This window comes from Leucoraja erinacea, chromosome 8 (assembly GCF_028641065.1).
Source record: "Leucoraja erinacea ecotype New England chromosome 8, Leri_hhj_1, whole genome shotgun sequence".
In the NCBI taxonomy this organism is placed as follows: Eukaryota; Metazoa; Chordata; class Chondrichthyes; order Rajiformes; family Rajidae; genus Leucoraja; species Leucoraja erinaceus.
Window position 1 is genome coordinate 34,259,918 of NC_073384.1, and position 17,788 is coordinate 34,277,705.

Consider the following 17,788-nt stretch of genomic DNA (forward strand, 5'->3'; position numbering starts at 1 on the left):
ATTTTTCCTGCAGTTACAGTAAGTGAAAATCTAGCGGGCAAGCAGGATGCTTTCTCCAACCACCCCAATTTGAAGGCCACTATCTTCCACCGTTTCTACCCAGTGCTTGGTACCTACTTCCAGCAGCCACTGGTTGTCCTCCAGGATGCAGGGCCTGTCCCTCTTAGACGATCTTTCGGGCGACAGTGGCAATAGTTTTTGCTGTCGGAGTTTGTCGTAAGTTGTCGCGAGGTGCCGTAGGTGAATGCTAGTAAAACTAGTCCCTGACAGTCGCCTAAAGAGTCGCCTTAGTGGACAGGTCCATAAGTGCGTGGGAATAGCGTAGATCAGGGGAGCCACACGTCGCTGTTAGACACAAAAAGCCGGAGTAACAGCCAATTTCCTCTCTGTGTCTGTGGACCGACTCCAAGCACCAGAGGCCCATTGACCTGTGGTGCTTCTCAATATGTAATTGGCTTTGTGGAGATCAGAGTCAGATGTCACCATGTCCCGGCACTCGGCCCTACACAGCCCTGCTAGCTGGACAGGGTTCAGTTTGGAGATACAGCGCGGAAACAGGCCCTTCGGCCCTCTGAGTCTGCACCGACCAGCGATCCCCGCACATTAACACTATCCTACACACAGTAGGGACAAATTACACTTATACCAAGCCAATTAACCAGACCTTCAGTCTGAAGAAGGGTCTTGACCCGAAATGTCACCCATTCCTTCCCTCCAGAGATGCTGCCTGACCCGCTGAGTTACTCCAGCACTTTGTGTCTATCGATTTAAACCAGCATCTGCAGTTTCTTCCTACACGTGTACCTGTCCAAATGCAGTTTAAATGTCAAGTGTAGAATGAAGACAAGAGTGTTTAGTTGTTGCGTGCAGCGACATCAGAACAATGACATTCTCAGTTGCTGGAACTTAACAGGCTGGTTAAAGCAACAACACACAGATACATGTAAATAGATTGATTTAGTTTACTATTGCCACCTGTAGCGAGATACAGGGAAAAGCTTTTGTTGCGAGCTATCCGGTAAATTCAAGCAAGCCGCTCACAATGTACAGATAAAGGTGGATGGGCACAACATATATGATCAATAATACAATGGATTAATAATCAGTAGTACTGGGTAATCATCCCGGCATATCAGTGAAGGCCTAAGTATTGGCATTACAATTAATGCCCAACAGCGCCGGAGACCCGGGTTCAATCCTGGTCTCCGGTGCTGTCTGTGTGGAGTTTGCACGTTCTCCCTGTGGCCGCGTGGGTTTCCTCCGGGTGCTCCCGTTTCTTCCCACAGTTCCGGTTTCCTCCCACATCCCAAAGACGTGCGGGTCTGTAGGTTAATTGGCCCTCTGGACTCGAGGGGCCGAAGGGCTGTTTCCACGCTGTATCTTTGAACTAATTATAACATTGAACAAATCAAGATTTACCAATTGGATTCGAACATGAACAATATTATCCCAAGGTTGCAGAGTATTTGAATGGCATTTACTGCATAATCCCTGAGGTTATTCTTTGTAAAGTGAAGGGCAAAGTTCATCTCTACAAGTTTCATTTTCTGAAGTTAATTTGTAGTTTATATTTACCATCTTGCCTTTGCTTATTTGTTCCCACGATACATGAATCCAAGACTTACATTTAAAGATGAACAAAATATTAATTTAAAGACAGATATAAACTAATTTCCCCAATTGAGTATGAATATCGATTTCTTTAACATCCCCTCTCTCTCCGTCCCTCCCCCACCCAACTACTACCTGGTACTAGCTCCAAAGTCATCTTGTTGGGTCTCATTGTGTGAGAAGGAACTGCAGATGCTGGTTTAAACCGAAGAGAGACACAAAATGCTGGAGCAACTCAGCGGGACAGGCAGCATCTCTGGAGAGAAGGAATGGGTGACGTTTCGGGTCGAGACCCTTCTAAAGATTTCGGGTAGAGACCCTTAGAAGGGTCATGACCAGAAAAGTCACCCATTCCTTCTCTCCAGAGACGCTGCCTGATCCATGCCGGTCACCAGGACGAATTCGGCACAGAGACTAACGCTTCCGACGCAACTTCCGACGCCTCCGACGGCCTGGGACACTTGCACTGAGGCTACTCCATGGCCGGAGCTGCAGCGATCGACTCGTCAGCCCGGCAAACACTCGCCAGCCCGGCAAACAATTGCCAACCCCGGCAAACACTCGCCAGCCCAGCAAACACTCGCCCCTCTGCCCCCGCCGCTGCGTCTGCTTCCATCCCTCCCTCAGCCCTGGCTCTCAAACGCCCGCGGCCCATGCACTTAATATGAGTTTTGAAATTCGTGAGAAATTTGTAATCAGGGTGAGAATTTGTTGAAATTAGTGAGTCTCACGCTCAAAGCATGAGAGTTTGCAGCCTTACATTTCTGCTGTACTGATCAGACCTTCAGATGCTATTCAGCACAAATGTGACTCTTCTCTGGTTATGCTGTATACCTATGGTCTTGACAGAAAATAAACTGTTTCTTTCACAAGTTGTGAGTAGACCATCATGGCAGTGAGTGTGAGAATTCAGGGTTCAATACTGAGGCCTGTTTTCTATGAGTAGTTAATGTCACTGTGCATTACAGGCTAGGTGGTGTGGCCCCAAGGTCACTGAGAAGTGTATGTCTGAAAAGGGTTAGTGTGGCCGCAGGGCTAGCTTTGCAGGAAGGCATGGGTGAGAGGAGGCTCAGCAATGTCAATGCACCCTTGTCACTGACTCCATAATCATAATAAATAATGTTCCTTTATTCATCCTATTGAAATCTTTTAGACAAACAAATATTAAAATGTCTTTTCCTTTGCCATCTCTGTTCCATCAGAAAAGGTCTCTTTATCTACCTTATCTTCAGAGCTAATTAAAGTAGATGCGTTGGGCACAAGCAGAAAGAGAATTGCTTCACTGGTCCATTTTTGGTTTTTAACTCAAGGGTTTCAATAATATCCCACCCTTTTCGCTGAAGGTCAGAGGTTGAGGGGACACCTGATTGAAGTTTGTAAAATAATGCGAAACAAACATTGGGAAGACAGTCAGAACCTTTCTCCCAAGGTGGAAATGTAAAAGATTAAAGGGCGTAGTTTTGGGAGTGGCTAAATCTAAAGGAAATGTGCGGGCAACATTTTTACATCAAGGGTGATAGGTGCCTGGAACGTGCTGCCAGGGTGTTGGTGGAGGCAGATGTACAGTGGCATTTAAAAGGCTTTTGGATAGGCACATGGATATGCAGGGAATGAAGGGATATGGATCACGTACAGACAGAGATTAGTTTAATCTGGCATGGACATTGTGGACCAAAGGATTGTATATTCTATGAAATTATGTAAAGTGGCTGTGGAGGGATTCCAACCAGTGAAATATCAGGCTCATCACTTAGAATGAAAATAGCAAGCAGATTATTTCAAGTGTTGAGGGCTTTGGGACAGTGGTTTGGGAGAGCCCTTCATTCCCCTTACACAAAACATTTTACCGAAAGAAAGCCTATTGGAATCTCTTCCATGGTATTATTAATTAGAACCAGTTGCAGGCTTTTTCTTAATTGTGTTGAACACTCAAGAATCTCAAGGGAAAAGCATTGTAACTTCAATAAGAGGGAAATGTGAATAATACTACATTTCAATCCTTACTTTTTATTGGGATGATAAGCTGAGGAACAACGGGAAGAATCTTCATGCCACCATGTTCCAGCATGTCGTGTATCCCCTGACGTGCAAAGAAGTCATATGGGTGCATGGTGTCACAGAGACCATCAAAAAACAGAGGCAGGTAATGGTGGTAGTCTAATTTCTCAATCTCCACCTGTAAGAAAATAGTGACATCTTAGAGGTGTTTCCTCGCTATGAGAAAAAGGCAATTAAAATCTATTAATTTCACAAATTATTTTTGTTAGATTTAGCATGCTCTCTCTTATCCATTTTAGGAAATGTCAATGGACGGTGAAACCATTCACCTTAAGTGCAATCTCTCAGTGGGTCAATTTATTATTGTCAAGATGCCAATCAATAATCCAATATCCAAAAACTATGCACCGAGATTTCCTCAACAGCATTATCACACCAATGTTTTTCAACATAATGCGATGAAAGGTGTAGACAATTAAGTCTTTAGAATATTTAATTAGATCATGGCACAACTGTACAGCAACTCTATTCATCTACCGTTGATCCAACAACCCATACCATATAAAATGTATATTTCAAATTTTGGAGTTTACAGCTTTCTCAGCCCTTTGTGTGAAAACACATTCAAAATTCTGTTCCTGAAACCTTACTTCCAATGTTTCAACAGTGGCTGTAAATATGAAACCTCTATCTGCTAATCTGTGGTTGAATTCTGCTGCACTTACCTTAAAGTGTTACCAGTAATGAAAGGTTTCCTCAAGAACAAGAACAAGATAAAAATCCATGAGCAAAACACAAAGTTCCGAAGAAACTCAGTGGGTTAAGCAGCATCTGTGGAGGGAATGGGAAGATGTCTGATCTGTTTGCAGAAGGGTTTGAACCTGAAATGTCTTCTTTCCATCCCCTTCACAGATGCTGCCTGACCCGCTGAGTTCCTCCCGCATTTTGTGTTTTGATCAAGATTCCAGCATTTGCATTTTCTTGTGTCCCCATAAAAATCTATCAGATCATTTGGGTCTATGGCTTGTGGTAATGCTGAGGTTAGAAATTCAAAGGTTTGATGTTTGATAGGAGAATAAGAGGCAAGCACATGGGACAATTTATAATGGAGGGGGAAAGAAGAAGGAATAACTTGAAGATGAGGAGAAAAATTGAAAGTTTATGAAATGATGAGGTGGAAAAGTGCGGTTGTAAGGTAAAAAATAACAAGAGTAAACCTTTGTATAGCAAGGATGCTGGTTTAAATCCAAGATCGGCACAAAAAGCTGGAATAACTCAGTGGGACACACAGCTGTAGTCTGAAGAAGGGTCTGGACCTGAAACGTCACCCATTCCTTCTCTTCAGAGATGCTGTCTGTCCCACCGAGTTATTTTTGAGTGTATCTAAGTGCAAACCTTTGCCAGCAAAGGGATTAAAATTAACACTAACTCCTGTGCTTGCTTCTTTGCATGAGTATTCCCTGAATGAGTGTTTCATTTTGCATCAAGATCAATCTTTTGGTGTTGGTGATTCTTTAAATATAGCCCATTAGATTCCAAATAGGAGATAAATCATGCAACATAGAGGAATGTTGAAATAATCATTGTAAATCATTTGAAATTCACAGGAAATGGAAATTAAAAAAACCTACTGATGCTAGAAATCTGAAATAAAACAGAAGCTGCAGAAAAGACTCAGAAGGTTAGGGGAATAATTTCCACATATGCTGACTGAGCTACTGATTGGAACATTTACTGATGTTTAAAGGAGGACAAAACGAAAATTAGCACAATGAATCTGGAATGAACAGAAAACATTGGAGCTCCTAGTTTTCTTAAACTGTTCTGGAGTATCTCGAATACCTCTAACTGGCCAGAGAAAAAAATCAATTGTAGGGACACTTTATTCTCCTGGTTCACTGCAACCAAACTCACAATGGGCCATTAAATGAGACACTGTTCAAAAGAACACACCAGATATGTAGGTGTCAGGAGCAAAAAGAATTGTGGAATGATATTCATTTTTAACAAATAATCAATGTATCATGAGAGCAATGACAAAGGAATTTTCAGTGGGTATGTGATAAATGTTCACAGACTGTGTGTACCATCGTTTCAGCAACATTGGCTGAGGTAGAGGTTAGGAACAGTGCAAAATACAGGGATTAGGACAGAAGGTTTTTGTGATGGAGAGGATAGGATCTTTTATAACCTCATTGTGAGGGTAAAACAAGATATTGTGTATACAATTTTGTTCAGAATGGCTAACTAGAGATAGGCGAATTTATGTCAGAGGTACAATATATGTGGTAGGGGCTGCAGAAAATGATTGGAGGCAAAGTTTAGCTGGAGGAAATTACAACTTAAGCAAGATTGCATACTGAACGGTGATAGTGAGGTGATCACAACAACTGAATACCAGAGGTTCTGGAGAGACCTGATAGAAGTACACAAAATTAAGTACTAGAGGGCATAGCTTTAAGGTGAGAGGGGCAAAGGTTAAAGGTAACATAAAGACAATTTTTTTACACAGAAGATGCTAGATCACCCCTTTCCCAAATTCTTCAAACTTCCTGAAATCTGCCCCCAGCCCCATTTGATCACCACCCTCACATCTGACCAATGTGACTTAAGTGTACATTTCCTTCAGATTCCCACCAATGCCTGAACACAATCCTGATTGAATGCGCTGCCAGGGGTAGTGGTAAAGGTAGATATGATATTTACATTTAAGAGACGTTTGGCATGTAGGCACTGGAAGATGCAGGGGGGTGGAGGAATATGGATTATATGCAGGCAGATAAGTGTTGGTCTTGGCATCATGTTCGGCAGAGACACAATCGCGCATGCACAAGCACACACACACACGCACGCGCGCGCACACACACACACACACACACACACACCCACACACACACACACACACACACACACACACACACACACACACACACACACACACACACAAACACACACACACAAACAAACACACACACACACACACACACACACACACACACACACACACACACACACACACACACACACACACACACCCACACTGAGGATAACAGACTCAATCTCACCACATTAGTACATTAGGACTCCATATTATGTGCCAGCTATGAATGTAACTCAACCTTTAAATAACGCAATTTGTGGTTAATTCCTCAAAATGCATTGGCTTTTATTCACCAGCCTTAATGACATTGCATAAATAGTTCACAGTATCATCATTTTTTTCAACTGAAAATGTATGCCCAGAAGTTGTAATAAATGTTGTTTTTTTTCAGCTTTTTACAATTGAAAAATCAATTTTATCTGGAGTGAAACATTATTATTGTTTTACCTAACTCTAGAAAGTTGAACAGACATTTCGAGGGTAATTCATCTTTTCACCCCATTGAGATTTCTGCCCCATTCATGCACACTCTGACCTTATTTCCTCTGCCATGCCTCATATGAAGATTAGGAGGAACTAAGAGCAACTCGACCCAGACACACCTATTCTCGGGCACTCCTGGGATAACTATAATTGTACCGCACAGCATTAGATAGGGCTTTACATCTCTTTCCGCCAAATTCACCACACACTGTGCTGAGCCCTAGTCCTCCCAATCTTGTTCCTGACATTCTCAGGTCTCCATTACTGCTAGACCACCCCCTTCCCAAATTCTTCAAACTTCCTGAAATCTGCCCCCAGCCCCATTTGATCACCACCCTCACATCTGACCAATGTGACTTAAGTGTACATTTCCTTCAGATTCCCACCAATGCCTGAACACAAACCTGATCAATCCAGTTGACACTGCCCACTTTCACACTCCAAACCAAAGCTCTGATAAGGCCTACAGCGAACTCCCCCCCCCCACTCCCACCCTCCCTCCATCTCATCCCCACCTCATTTGCCTCCCGATCCCTTGAATCTGAGATGTCCCAGCATGTACTTTTTTGCCATAAAAAAATTATAATGCCAATGCCATTTGTGTGCATTTCCAGGCAACATCTTTGCTATTTAGTAAAACTGTGAACTGAAATTGAAACAGTGTAATAATCGCTTCATGCATTTTTCTTTGATAAACCATACGTCTAACAATTAAATCTCCGGAATAAATAAAGTTTGAATCCAAAAGCAAAGATAAATTTCCCCAACCAAAAAGCTCTAATTTCTACATTCTAAATGATCCAGGAATCCATGTTACAAATTCCAATCGCACAGAACAAGAAGCCTTGTACTAACTACTGCAGCCAATTGTAACCTTACTGTTCTTTGAGCACTGTTCTTTGAGTTCTTAACGTGGGAAAAACTAAGGAGATGGTGGTTGACTTCAGGAGGGCGGGGAAACAACACCATACACCTCTGCACATCGACGGAGCTGATGTGGAAAGGGTCAGCAGCATAAAGTTCTTAGGACTACATCTGTCTGATGACCTGACGTCCACGGCCAATACCACAGCTCTGGTCAAGAGAGCCCAGCAGCGACTTCACCCTCTCCGAAGACTATGTAAAGCAGGCCTCCCCACCACACACCTACGGACTTTTTATAGGGGGACTGTCGAGAGCACACTGACATACGGCATCACTTCCTGGTTCGGGAGCTGCAAGGCGTACGAACGGCACCAACTGGACAGGATAGTGAAGACCGCAAGCAGGATTATTGGTGCTCCACTCCCCTTCCTGCTGGACATATACAAGAAGAGATGTATCAACAGAGCCATCTCCATCATCAAAGACCCTTACCACCCATCGCATGACATTTTCTCCATCCTCCCATCTGGGAAGAGGTACAGGAGCATTAGCTGCAAAACCAGCAGGATGCTCCTCAGCTTCTTCCCACAGGCTATAAGACTGTTAAATGGACTTTGCCCCCTGCCAAGTATCGCGCACAAACCCCCACACTGCAGCAGAGCCACTGTTGTGCCGCTGCTGGTCGGAACGGCTGTTGAATGTTTAGTAGAGTGTTAAATTTGTTCATGACATGTATTTTTTAATTTTAATTCCTATTTATTTTTTAATGCAAACTGAATGGACACTGGTTGAGCAACGTTTTTTTGTTTCCTCTGGGTATGCGAATACTCAGGAAATGACAATAAAGATTTACAATTACAATTACAATTACAATTACATTAAGCAGTAGGCAACTAACATTATCCAATGCAAATAGAATGAATAGTGGTGGAAATCTATGGAGAGTGCTTGTTCCAATACTAGCTTTGCGATTGCTTTGTTGACTGACGGTTTGTGTATCATCCCCGGCACAGCTGTGTCGCCATGTACCAGCTCATAGGTCCTCAACTCTTCACCGGAAAGCATCAATCAATAATGTTGCTACAGAAATCAGCAGTGTAACTGGTAGCAAACCAGGTTGTGCAAAAAGAACAAAATATAGATCTCAAAACCATGAAAAATACAAGGTCTCTTTGGTCTTAAAGGAATTCAGCATAATGGATCATGAAACCTCTCTCTTATCTTTGGGAACCACATGAATTATATCATCATGTACACTTAGCACTGTGACATAGACACTATACCAAATACAGATTAGATAAATACATAAGATCACTCTCTATCCTTGTCCTATTTATTTCATTTCTCTTTTAGAATATAGAGTATGTATTTTACAATACTGTACAGCATTTTACTTATCAAACTGCTTTAACTTTATTTATGGGACTGGGTTGAATTATTGTATCTGTACGCTGGGTTAGTTGGTCTCAGCTGTCTGTGCCAGTGAAGGTACACATGAAAATAATAAACTATACTAAAAAAACAAAACTAAAATTAGTCTAAGTCATCCAGGATCAGAGAAAAGGTAAATGGCCAGGAGATAGAGGTAATGTTGATTTAATCAATTTGACCTGGATTCAAACCCAGGTCTCTGAATCAATGGACAATCAGGTGTCTTCCACAGGAAATAGGTGAATTTCATCCTGAATGCTGTCAGTCCATGGGGTATGTTAGCAAAATAATTGTTAAATTACTTCAAATATTTCATTTTCTGACCCTATTATATTACCTGGAGTAACTCAGCGGGTCAGGCAGCATCTCTGGACCATTCATCAGACTGAAAGGCAGGGGAAAGGGGAAGTATCACCGTCCACATCTCTCATTTCCCTTTCCCCTGACTATCAGTCTGAAGAAAGGTCTCAACCCAAAACATCACCTATTCCTTTTCTCCAGAGATGCCGCCTGACCCACTGAATTACTCCAGCTTTTTGTGTCTATGTTAACAGACCTGTTATGCTGCTGCAAGTAAGAATTTCATTCTGTTTTAAGCATGCCCAAAAATTAAACACTTGACTCTTGATTAACCAGGTCTAAGAAGGTCCTTCTCTGATTGTTTGCTGCAGCTTCCTAGCTACAGGTCATGCCTGAAGAAAAAGCCAGTTATGACAACACTCATCTTTTATAGTATATCATAAGTGTAATATGATTAAAGAAAAGAACTCTGATCTAAAATATGTCAAAAAAAAGTAAAGTACTGGAACAGCATTAAAAAGGAGACGCAAGGACTTGCACATACTGGAATATTGAACAAACACAAATATATATGTATATGTAAAACAAAATTTAATTTATACTGGAAACACTTAACATATTAGTTACTGTGTGTGAAAGAGGCTAATTAGTCAAATCGGCTTGTTGAAGGCAAATGCTGCAAATTCTATTGAATGTTTGAAGCATTTTCTGTAATTGTTTCAGGTAGAGAAGGGATATGTCAAAACATGCATTGAACTCGAGTCATTTCTGGGTTTGTACGATGAGGAATTCTCTGGAATGTTACCATTCCATTGATTGTGGCAAATGCTTTGCTTTTACAGATTGTAGGTACAGATGTGAACAGCTGACCTATGACTCCAAGTATTTGGGACTTTGATGGGGAGCTTCCCTTTAATTGCCTGATTAGTGAGACTTGGTTCTATAACTGGATGACACAAAACTTTCCATTAAAGTCTTATTTATTACCAGGCCTTTATTTCATGAAACTGAATCTATTACAAATGCAAATAACTGTTTTGCTTTATTTTGTAAATAAGCTTAGAGTGCACAATATAACCATGTTTATAAAACACACTTCTCTGCTCCATTCCCTGTCACTTGAAATAAGATCAGAGTCACTGCAATTACTTTCCATGTAAATGAAAAGAAAGCTATAAATGCAGGGCTCCTCTGCCTCAAACTTAAATTGTTTTGTTAAATGCCACAAATAACTGCTCGAACTGCACAAGAGTACACAATTTAGACGAATAATCATGGCACTGTCAAATAATTTGCATGAATGAGAACAATGCAAACCTTGCAATCAAATTCATATTATAATGTGCAGTTTGCATACACTACCATAATAATTTTCTGTTTAGCAAGAGTTATCTTCATGGATGACCGTAAATCCCAGACAGTGCATACAGTTAATTTTTTTAATTCTAACGCTAAGTTTTTCAACTCCAATTGCTTAGGTGATGCCCAGCACACCATGCTTTCACATACTCTAGTATGTTTAGTATGTTTTGAATAGAACAACTTTTCAGTTCAGTATTAAAACCTGTTGAAGCATCAGAGAACTATTCCTTCCATCAGACCCTGCTTAACTGCCCAAACTAAACAAATGGATAAATAACATCAATGTACCACAATTAAATTTATGATGGAAGCTAGTGATAATCATTTGGTATTGTACGTAGAAAAATGGGGTGAGGCAATTATCTCTGAGAAGGGGTCAGCAGCTCCAATGCTTACAAACTGCCATCTAATGGTAGAATGCTGGACCTACAGGCATTAATGACTCCCTCATGTGATAATATCTAAATAGCATATAAATTGTAAATTGAATTTAATATGTTGTAGGTGACAGCATTAACCTCTCCAAAAACTAAACAGCAAATGGTTACAGTACCTCTCCAAACCTGTTACGCTTTTGTATTAACAGGCCAAAAATTTACTAACTTCTCACAAGCAATGCAGAAGAGAACTTCTAGTTGGGTCCTCCTGATAAGTCGGCAGGAACCAGGCTCATGTGTACAGTGGTGCAGTGATAAACCTGCTGATTCACAGCGCCAGGGTTCGATCCTGATTCCAGATGCCGTCTGTGTGCAGTATGCACGTTCTTCCTCTGGGTGTTCCCGATTCCTCCCATTTCCCAAAGACATGTTTGTTTGGAGGTTAATTAGCCTCTGTAAAATTGCTGCAAGTGTGTAGTGAGATAATCAGCACGAACGAGTGATCAATGATCGGCATGGACTCGGTGGGCCGAAGGGCCAGCTTCCATAATGTTTCTCTAAACTGAACTAAACTTGCATCACAGAAGAGTGCACTGAAGGTCAAATGCTAGCTTTGGACTCCAGAGGGATGGAATTCAATTCTTATGTGTTGAGAAGACAGATACATTTTGTACCTGGTCGCTCAAAATTACATCAACGATTGAACATAGAACAGTACACACAGAAGTGGCCCCTTCAGCCCATAATGTGTGCGCAAAACATGCTGCCAAGGTAAACTGTTCTCATTGCCTGACATGATCCATATCCCTCTATTCTTTGCACTTTCAATGTGTTAATTCTAAAACAGTAGTATTGTATCTGCATTTAACACCATCCCTGGTAATGCGTTCCAGACCCTCACTACTCTCTGTGAAAACATAAACTTCATAGGCTTGAAGATAGGTTTCTTCCACTGATCTCTCCATGTAAATTAAAAATTTCTGACATCTTTTCAGCAATTTGAATATTTATTTATCAAACTCGAACTCCACTTCTGTAATATTTCAAGTTTATGTTTAATATTTCCTTTAGTATCTGAATAAAACATACTTCTTTTCAAGCCTATAAAATCTGCTTCTCCAAGTTTTCCACAAAGAATAAGATACACTGGAACAAAGAGATATCGGGGTATATTGAAACTGGTGGTGCAAATGAAGAAACTGAAGTTACCAAACAAACGAATGAAAACCTGGACATCGTAAACAGAGGCGGAGTGGAAGAACAAGGAAGTCACAAAGAACCTTTGTATAACATAGGCAGTCACCACCAAAGTCCATCTTGAAGCTGGGAAGAGAAATTGCAAGAGACCTACCAGGATGAAAGAATTTGGTTGCCTTAATAAATTTGAGAGGTTGCAGTTGTATTGGTCAAAAAATGAGAAGTTAAGAAGGGTTTTGATTGAGATACCTAAAGGATGCAGTCAGAGCAGATAGAGAGAAGCAGGTCCCATTCATAGCAGATTGAAGAACCAGATTTAAATGTAATTAAATTGAAAAAAATAATAAAAAGTGACATAGGTAAATTGTACCATAAGGAATCTGGAGGCAGTTTCAATTGTGGTATTCAATATCAAACTGGATAGGTTCAGGAAAGGATTGAAACAGCTCTGGTCAAGACTGCACAGAACTGCAGAGATGTAAATGTTGGCCAGTCCATCACACAGACCAGACTCCCCACCATTGACTCCATCCACACTGTACTCTGTCTTGGGAAAGCAGCCAACATAATCAAGAACCTTTCCCACCCTTGTCATTCCTACTGCCCCCTGCTCCTGTCGGGCAGAAGATACAGAAGCATGAAAGTGCACACCACCAGACTTCGGAACACCTTCCCCCTTTTTTTATCAGACTTCTGAACGGTCCTTCCATACTGTACAGTCACAAGTTTCCAACCTACCTTGTGTGTATTTCCGGTGGGCGGCGCGACTCACGTCGCAGCGGCTTCTGCAGTCCGTCTGTCTTTTTGTTATTTTTTGTCCCGTTTTAATGTAGTTTTATTTTTTTTTGATGGGGTATGTGTGTGTGTGTGTGGGGGGTGGGGGGAAAACTTTTAAAATCTATCCCCTGCACGGAGAGCCCGACCTTTTCCCTGTCGGGTCCCCGTTGTCGTTGGGGCTGCAAACGTGGAGCGGCCTCCAGCAGGAACGACCTGGGGCTCCAGTCGCGGAGCTGCGGAGCTACTCACCATCATGGAGCTGGCCGAGTCCGGAGCGGGTGGAGCTGTGGTGGCGCGCTGCTGTGGCCCGACCCCCGGGGATTCGGAGGCTTACCGCAGGTCTGGTAGACGGTAACACCGGGAGCCCGCGGGTCCCTGCTGGGAGACCGCTTTTCGGGGCTTCTGCAATGGCGACTTCTCCTGCCCGAGTCGTGGGGTCGAGGAGTACCTGGAGCGGGGCCTGACATCGCCCGGCGCGGCTTCAACGGCTGCGGGACTTTGCTAGCGCCCGCCAGGGGCTCCAACAACAAGACCCGGAGCGCGGCCTTGCATCACCCGGCGCGGCATTAATGGCCGCGGGGCAATTACCATCGCCCGCCGGGGGCTTTGACTCTGACATCGGGAGGGGAATGGGGAGTGCAGGGGAGAGATAAGTTTTTTTGCCTTCCATCACAGCGAGGAGGAGATGCGCTGTGATGGATGTCTGTGTAAATTGTGTTGTGTCTTGGGTCTTTTTTTCTTGTGTGTATGACTGTAGAAACAACATTTCATTTGAGCCTCTATGAGGTTCAAGTGACAAATAAATTGTATTGTGTATTGTGTATTGTGTAGAATGGTGATTGTACTTTATCTCTGGAACTGTAACACTGCGATGCTGAGGAACAATATTCTGCACTCTAGTATTTTTCTCTTCACTCTACCCCAGGGGTCTCCAAACTATGGCCCGCAGGCCACATCCGGCTCACCACGGGATTTAATCCGGCCCGCAGCAAGCTCTCAACACGATCCGTGCAGCGGACTGCAAGCGAGTTTGGTATTCCTACTCCTCGTGCCCAGGTCATCGAGCACTCGCCATAAACATTGTCGGGAGTGGATCTGCTGTTATCAGACCTTCGTTTCATCCGATGAATGAGCGAGATCGTGCTGCTGCGTGGGGTCAGGGTCCGTGGTCAGGGTCGGGCCTGGGTCTCCACGCTGCGGGCGCTGTTGAGTTGCTGCTGGGCCATCTCTGTCGCCTCCCGGGTGCCCCGTCCCTGTCCGGGGACGGCCAGAGCTGTCGGCCCGAGCTTGCAGCTGGCGCGTATGGAAGCTCTGGCTCCAGCTCGGCTCTCTGGGGTATCGCTGATTGATGCAGACTCAACTCCCAGTATAGTCCCTGGTGGACTCTTCGGGAGTGATGTCAGATAAGGAAACAGGAGGAGTGAAATGTAAAGACAGAGAGGTATATAGATGGAAGAGGACAGGGGAGAGGCAAAAGGGGGGGAAAAAGGTGAGATGATCCTCTCATTTCCCTTTTATCCTCCTCATTCCCCTCCCCTCCAACCCGTTTCACCTATCTCATCACCTGTCCTTCCCTACACTGAGTTTTCTTCCTGCATTTGGTGCTTTGACCTTAAATTTTAGGTTTGGATCTTTCTGATGAGGTTTCTGTCCTACCTTTGAAACAAATCACTAATGACATAATATTATGATAAGGTGATCTACCCCACCTCAGAGTTTACAGGCTGCCTACAGCTTATGAAATGAGATTTCCCATGTTGCCTACTTTGGTAGGACCACACTCCCCTCATTCCATTCCTTCTCCGACAGTCATAGCCACGACTTATTTTCTTCTTCAATCCACAACTCTTCTTTATCTAGGACACTTTTATCTTGGATTAAGATCCAGCACAAAAGCGATTAAACACACTAATTGAGCGGGACGGTGGCACAGTGGTAGAGTTGCTGCCTTACAGCGACCGTCTGTACAGTTTGTACATTCTCCCTGTGACCTTGTGAGTTTCCTCCGGGTGCTCCGGTTTCCTCCCACACACTCCTCCCAATGTGTAGTTTAATTGGCTTTGGTAAAATTTGTAAATTGTCCCTAGTGTACAGGGTGACCACTGGTCAATGCGAACTCGGTGGGCTGAAGGGACTGTTTCCATGCTGTATTTCTAAAGTCCAAAGTCTAAACCAGGAACTGCAGATGTAGGGTTACAAAAAGAGGACACAAAGTGCTGGAGTAGCTCAGCAGATCAGGCAGCACCTCTGGAGTACATGGATAGACGTTATAGAATCGGGGTTTTACATATTCTGTCGTGCTGCTGCAAGTAAGAATGTCATTGTTCTATCTGGGATATATGACAATGAAACACTCTTGATTCTTGACTATTAATTTAGCTCATCAATGTATTGGTACAGTAACACAGAATTCTTAATGAATTATTCACTTGAGTGAAGAGATTGAGAAGTCAAACAAGAGCGACCGCTGCCAGGTCTATGTCTGCGGTCACATGGTTTTCTCTAATAAGCTCTCTTTAATTTCTCCTACAGCCTTCAAAAATGTGCCAAATATATAATGTGGCCCACGTGCTGGAAAGTTTGGAGGCCCCTGCTCTACCTCGTTGTACTTGTGTTTGGCTTGATTGTATTCATGTACAGTATTATCTGATTTGATTGGATAGCTCAGAAATAAAAGCTCTTCACTGTATCTTGGTATGTGTGACAATAATAAACCTATACCCAAGTTTTGTGTCAAATGCAAATTTAGAAATTTTGGCTTGCATCCCCAAGTTTTGGTCACTAATGTAAATAAAAAGGCAATGGCCCCAACACCAGTTCCTAAGGAAAACATCCATTTGTTTCCCCTTAGTCCACTGAACAATCATTCACCAAAACAATTTTTTGCTCTGTTACTTGGCCAACTTCAGATCCATGCTATAGATTTCAATTTTACTGCTAAGCCTGTTATATAGCACCTATCAAAAACCTTCTGGTAGTCCATTAATTTTCCGATCGTATCAAATCTCCCATCAGCCTTCAGCCCAGCCCCCCCCCCCCCCCCCCCCCCCCCCCCCCAAAAAGACAATCTTGCAATGAATGAATCAGATGAAAGCTCTGTAGTTCCACCACCTTTAATTTTGAAAGGTGGTGGTCATTGAACAGATGTTGGAAGGAGGAAGCTGCATTCTCCACACTTTCCTCCATGTTCAGGTTGTGCTGAATAGAAAAGCGCTCAGAAGGCTATGGAGGCTGTTAACGAATATTTTAAGGCAGAGATTGATAGATACTGGAAGAGATAAGGGGGGTGACGATGAGGAAGGGGAGGAAGCTTAGAGTACAGGAGACCCCGGGGGATGTACCCCTTGAAAACAGGTTCACCCTCTTGGAAGCTGTTGGGACAGAAGACACTGCCATTATGCGTGAAGGACAGGTCTGCAAGTCAAAATGTGGCGCTGAAGCAAAGCCGAATCGACAGACGTCAGGCAGAGCCATGGTAATCAGGGACTCCATCGTGAGAGATACAGACAGGGGTTTCTGTGGCAACAGGCGGGATTCAAGGATGGCATGTTGCCTCCCTGGTGCCAGGATCCAGGACGTCACGGACAGATTGCAGGGCATCCTCAAGGGTGAAGATGAGCAGCCGGAAGTGGTAGTGCATGTCAGCACAAATGACATCGGGAAGAAGAGGAAAGACATTCTGCAGCACGACTTCAGAGAACTCAGGGCGGTTATCTCCGGTTTGCTTTCAGTTCCTCATGCTTGTGAGGGCAGGAACAGGGAGATATGGGATCTGAATGTGTGGTGAGGAGCTGGTGTGGGAAGCAGGGACTTAAATTCTTAGACCACTGGGATCTGTTTTGGGGTACGGGTGAATTATACAAAAGGGACGGATTGCAACTTAACAGGCAGGGACCTGCATTCTGGCAGGCAGGTTTGCCACTGCTACACAGGTGGGTTTAAACTAAATAGTGGGTGGGGGGGGGGAGACAAACTAGAAATATAAGGATGGAGTTAAAGGGAAAGAGAGTATAAGAAAAGTTCAAAAAATACACCAGAATTAACGGGGCAGAAAGCTCAGGAAGGGATAGGAGAGTATGGGCAAGTGAAATAGGAATCAATGTGAAAGGTGACTAGAATAATGGATTAAAAGTATTTTTATGAATGCACGAAGTATGATGAATAAAGTGGATGCTTGAAGCTCAGTTAGAAATTGGGAAGTATGATGTTGTGGGAATTACAGAGACATGGCTGCAAGAGGACCAGGGCTGGGAACTGAATATTCAAGGGTATACGTACTATCGAAAAGACAGAACAGGTGGGAAGAGGGGGTGGGGTAGCTCTTTTGGTGAGGAATGAAATTCAGTCCCTTGTGAGGGGTGAAATAGAATCAGGAGATGTAGAGTCAGTAATGATAGACTGAGAAATTGCAAGGATAAATTGACCTAAATGGGAGTTATCTATAGGTCCCCAAACAGTAACCTGGATAAAGGGTGCAAGTTGAATCAAGAGTTAAAATTAATTAAGA

At 43.2% G+C, this 17,788-nt stretch overlaps 1 protein-coding gene across 1 annotated transcript in view; it reads right to left on the minus strand.

Moving 5' to 3' along the window:
* The window catches only part of LOC129699538 (parkin coregulated gene protein homolog), a 203,427-nt gene that overhangs the window by 90,731 nt on the left and 94,908 nt on the right, over window positions 1–17,788 (minus strand). The window contains exon 3 of the mRNA XM_055639427.1: window positions 3,616–3,787. Coding sequence (XP_055495402.1) covers window positions 3,616–3,787 — 172 coding nt within the window. The remainder of the gene's footprint in view (window positions 1–3,615; window positions 3,788–17,788) is intronic.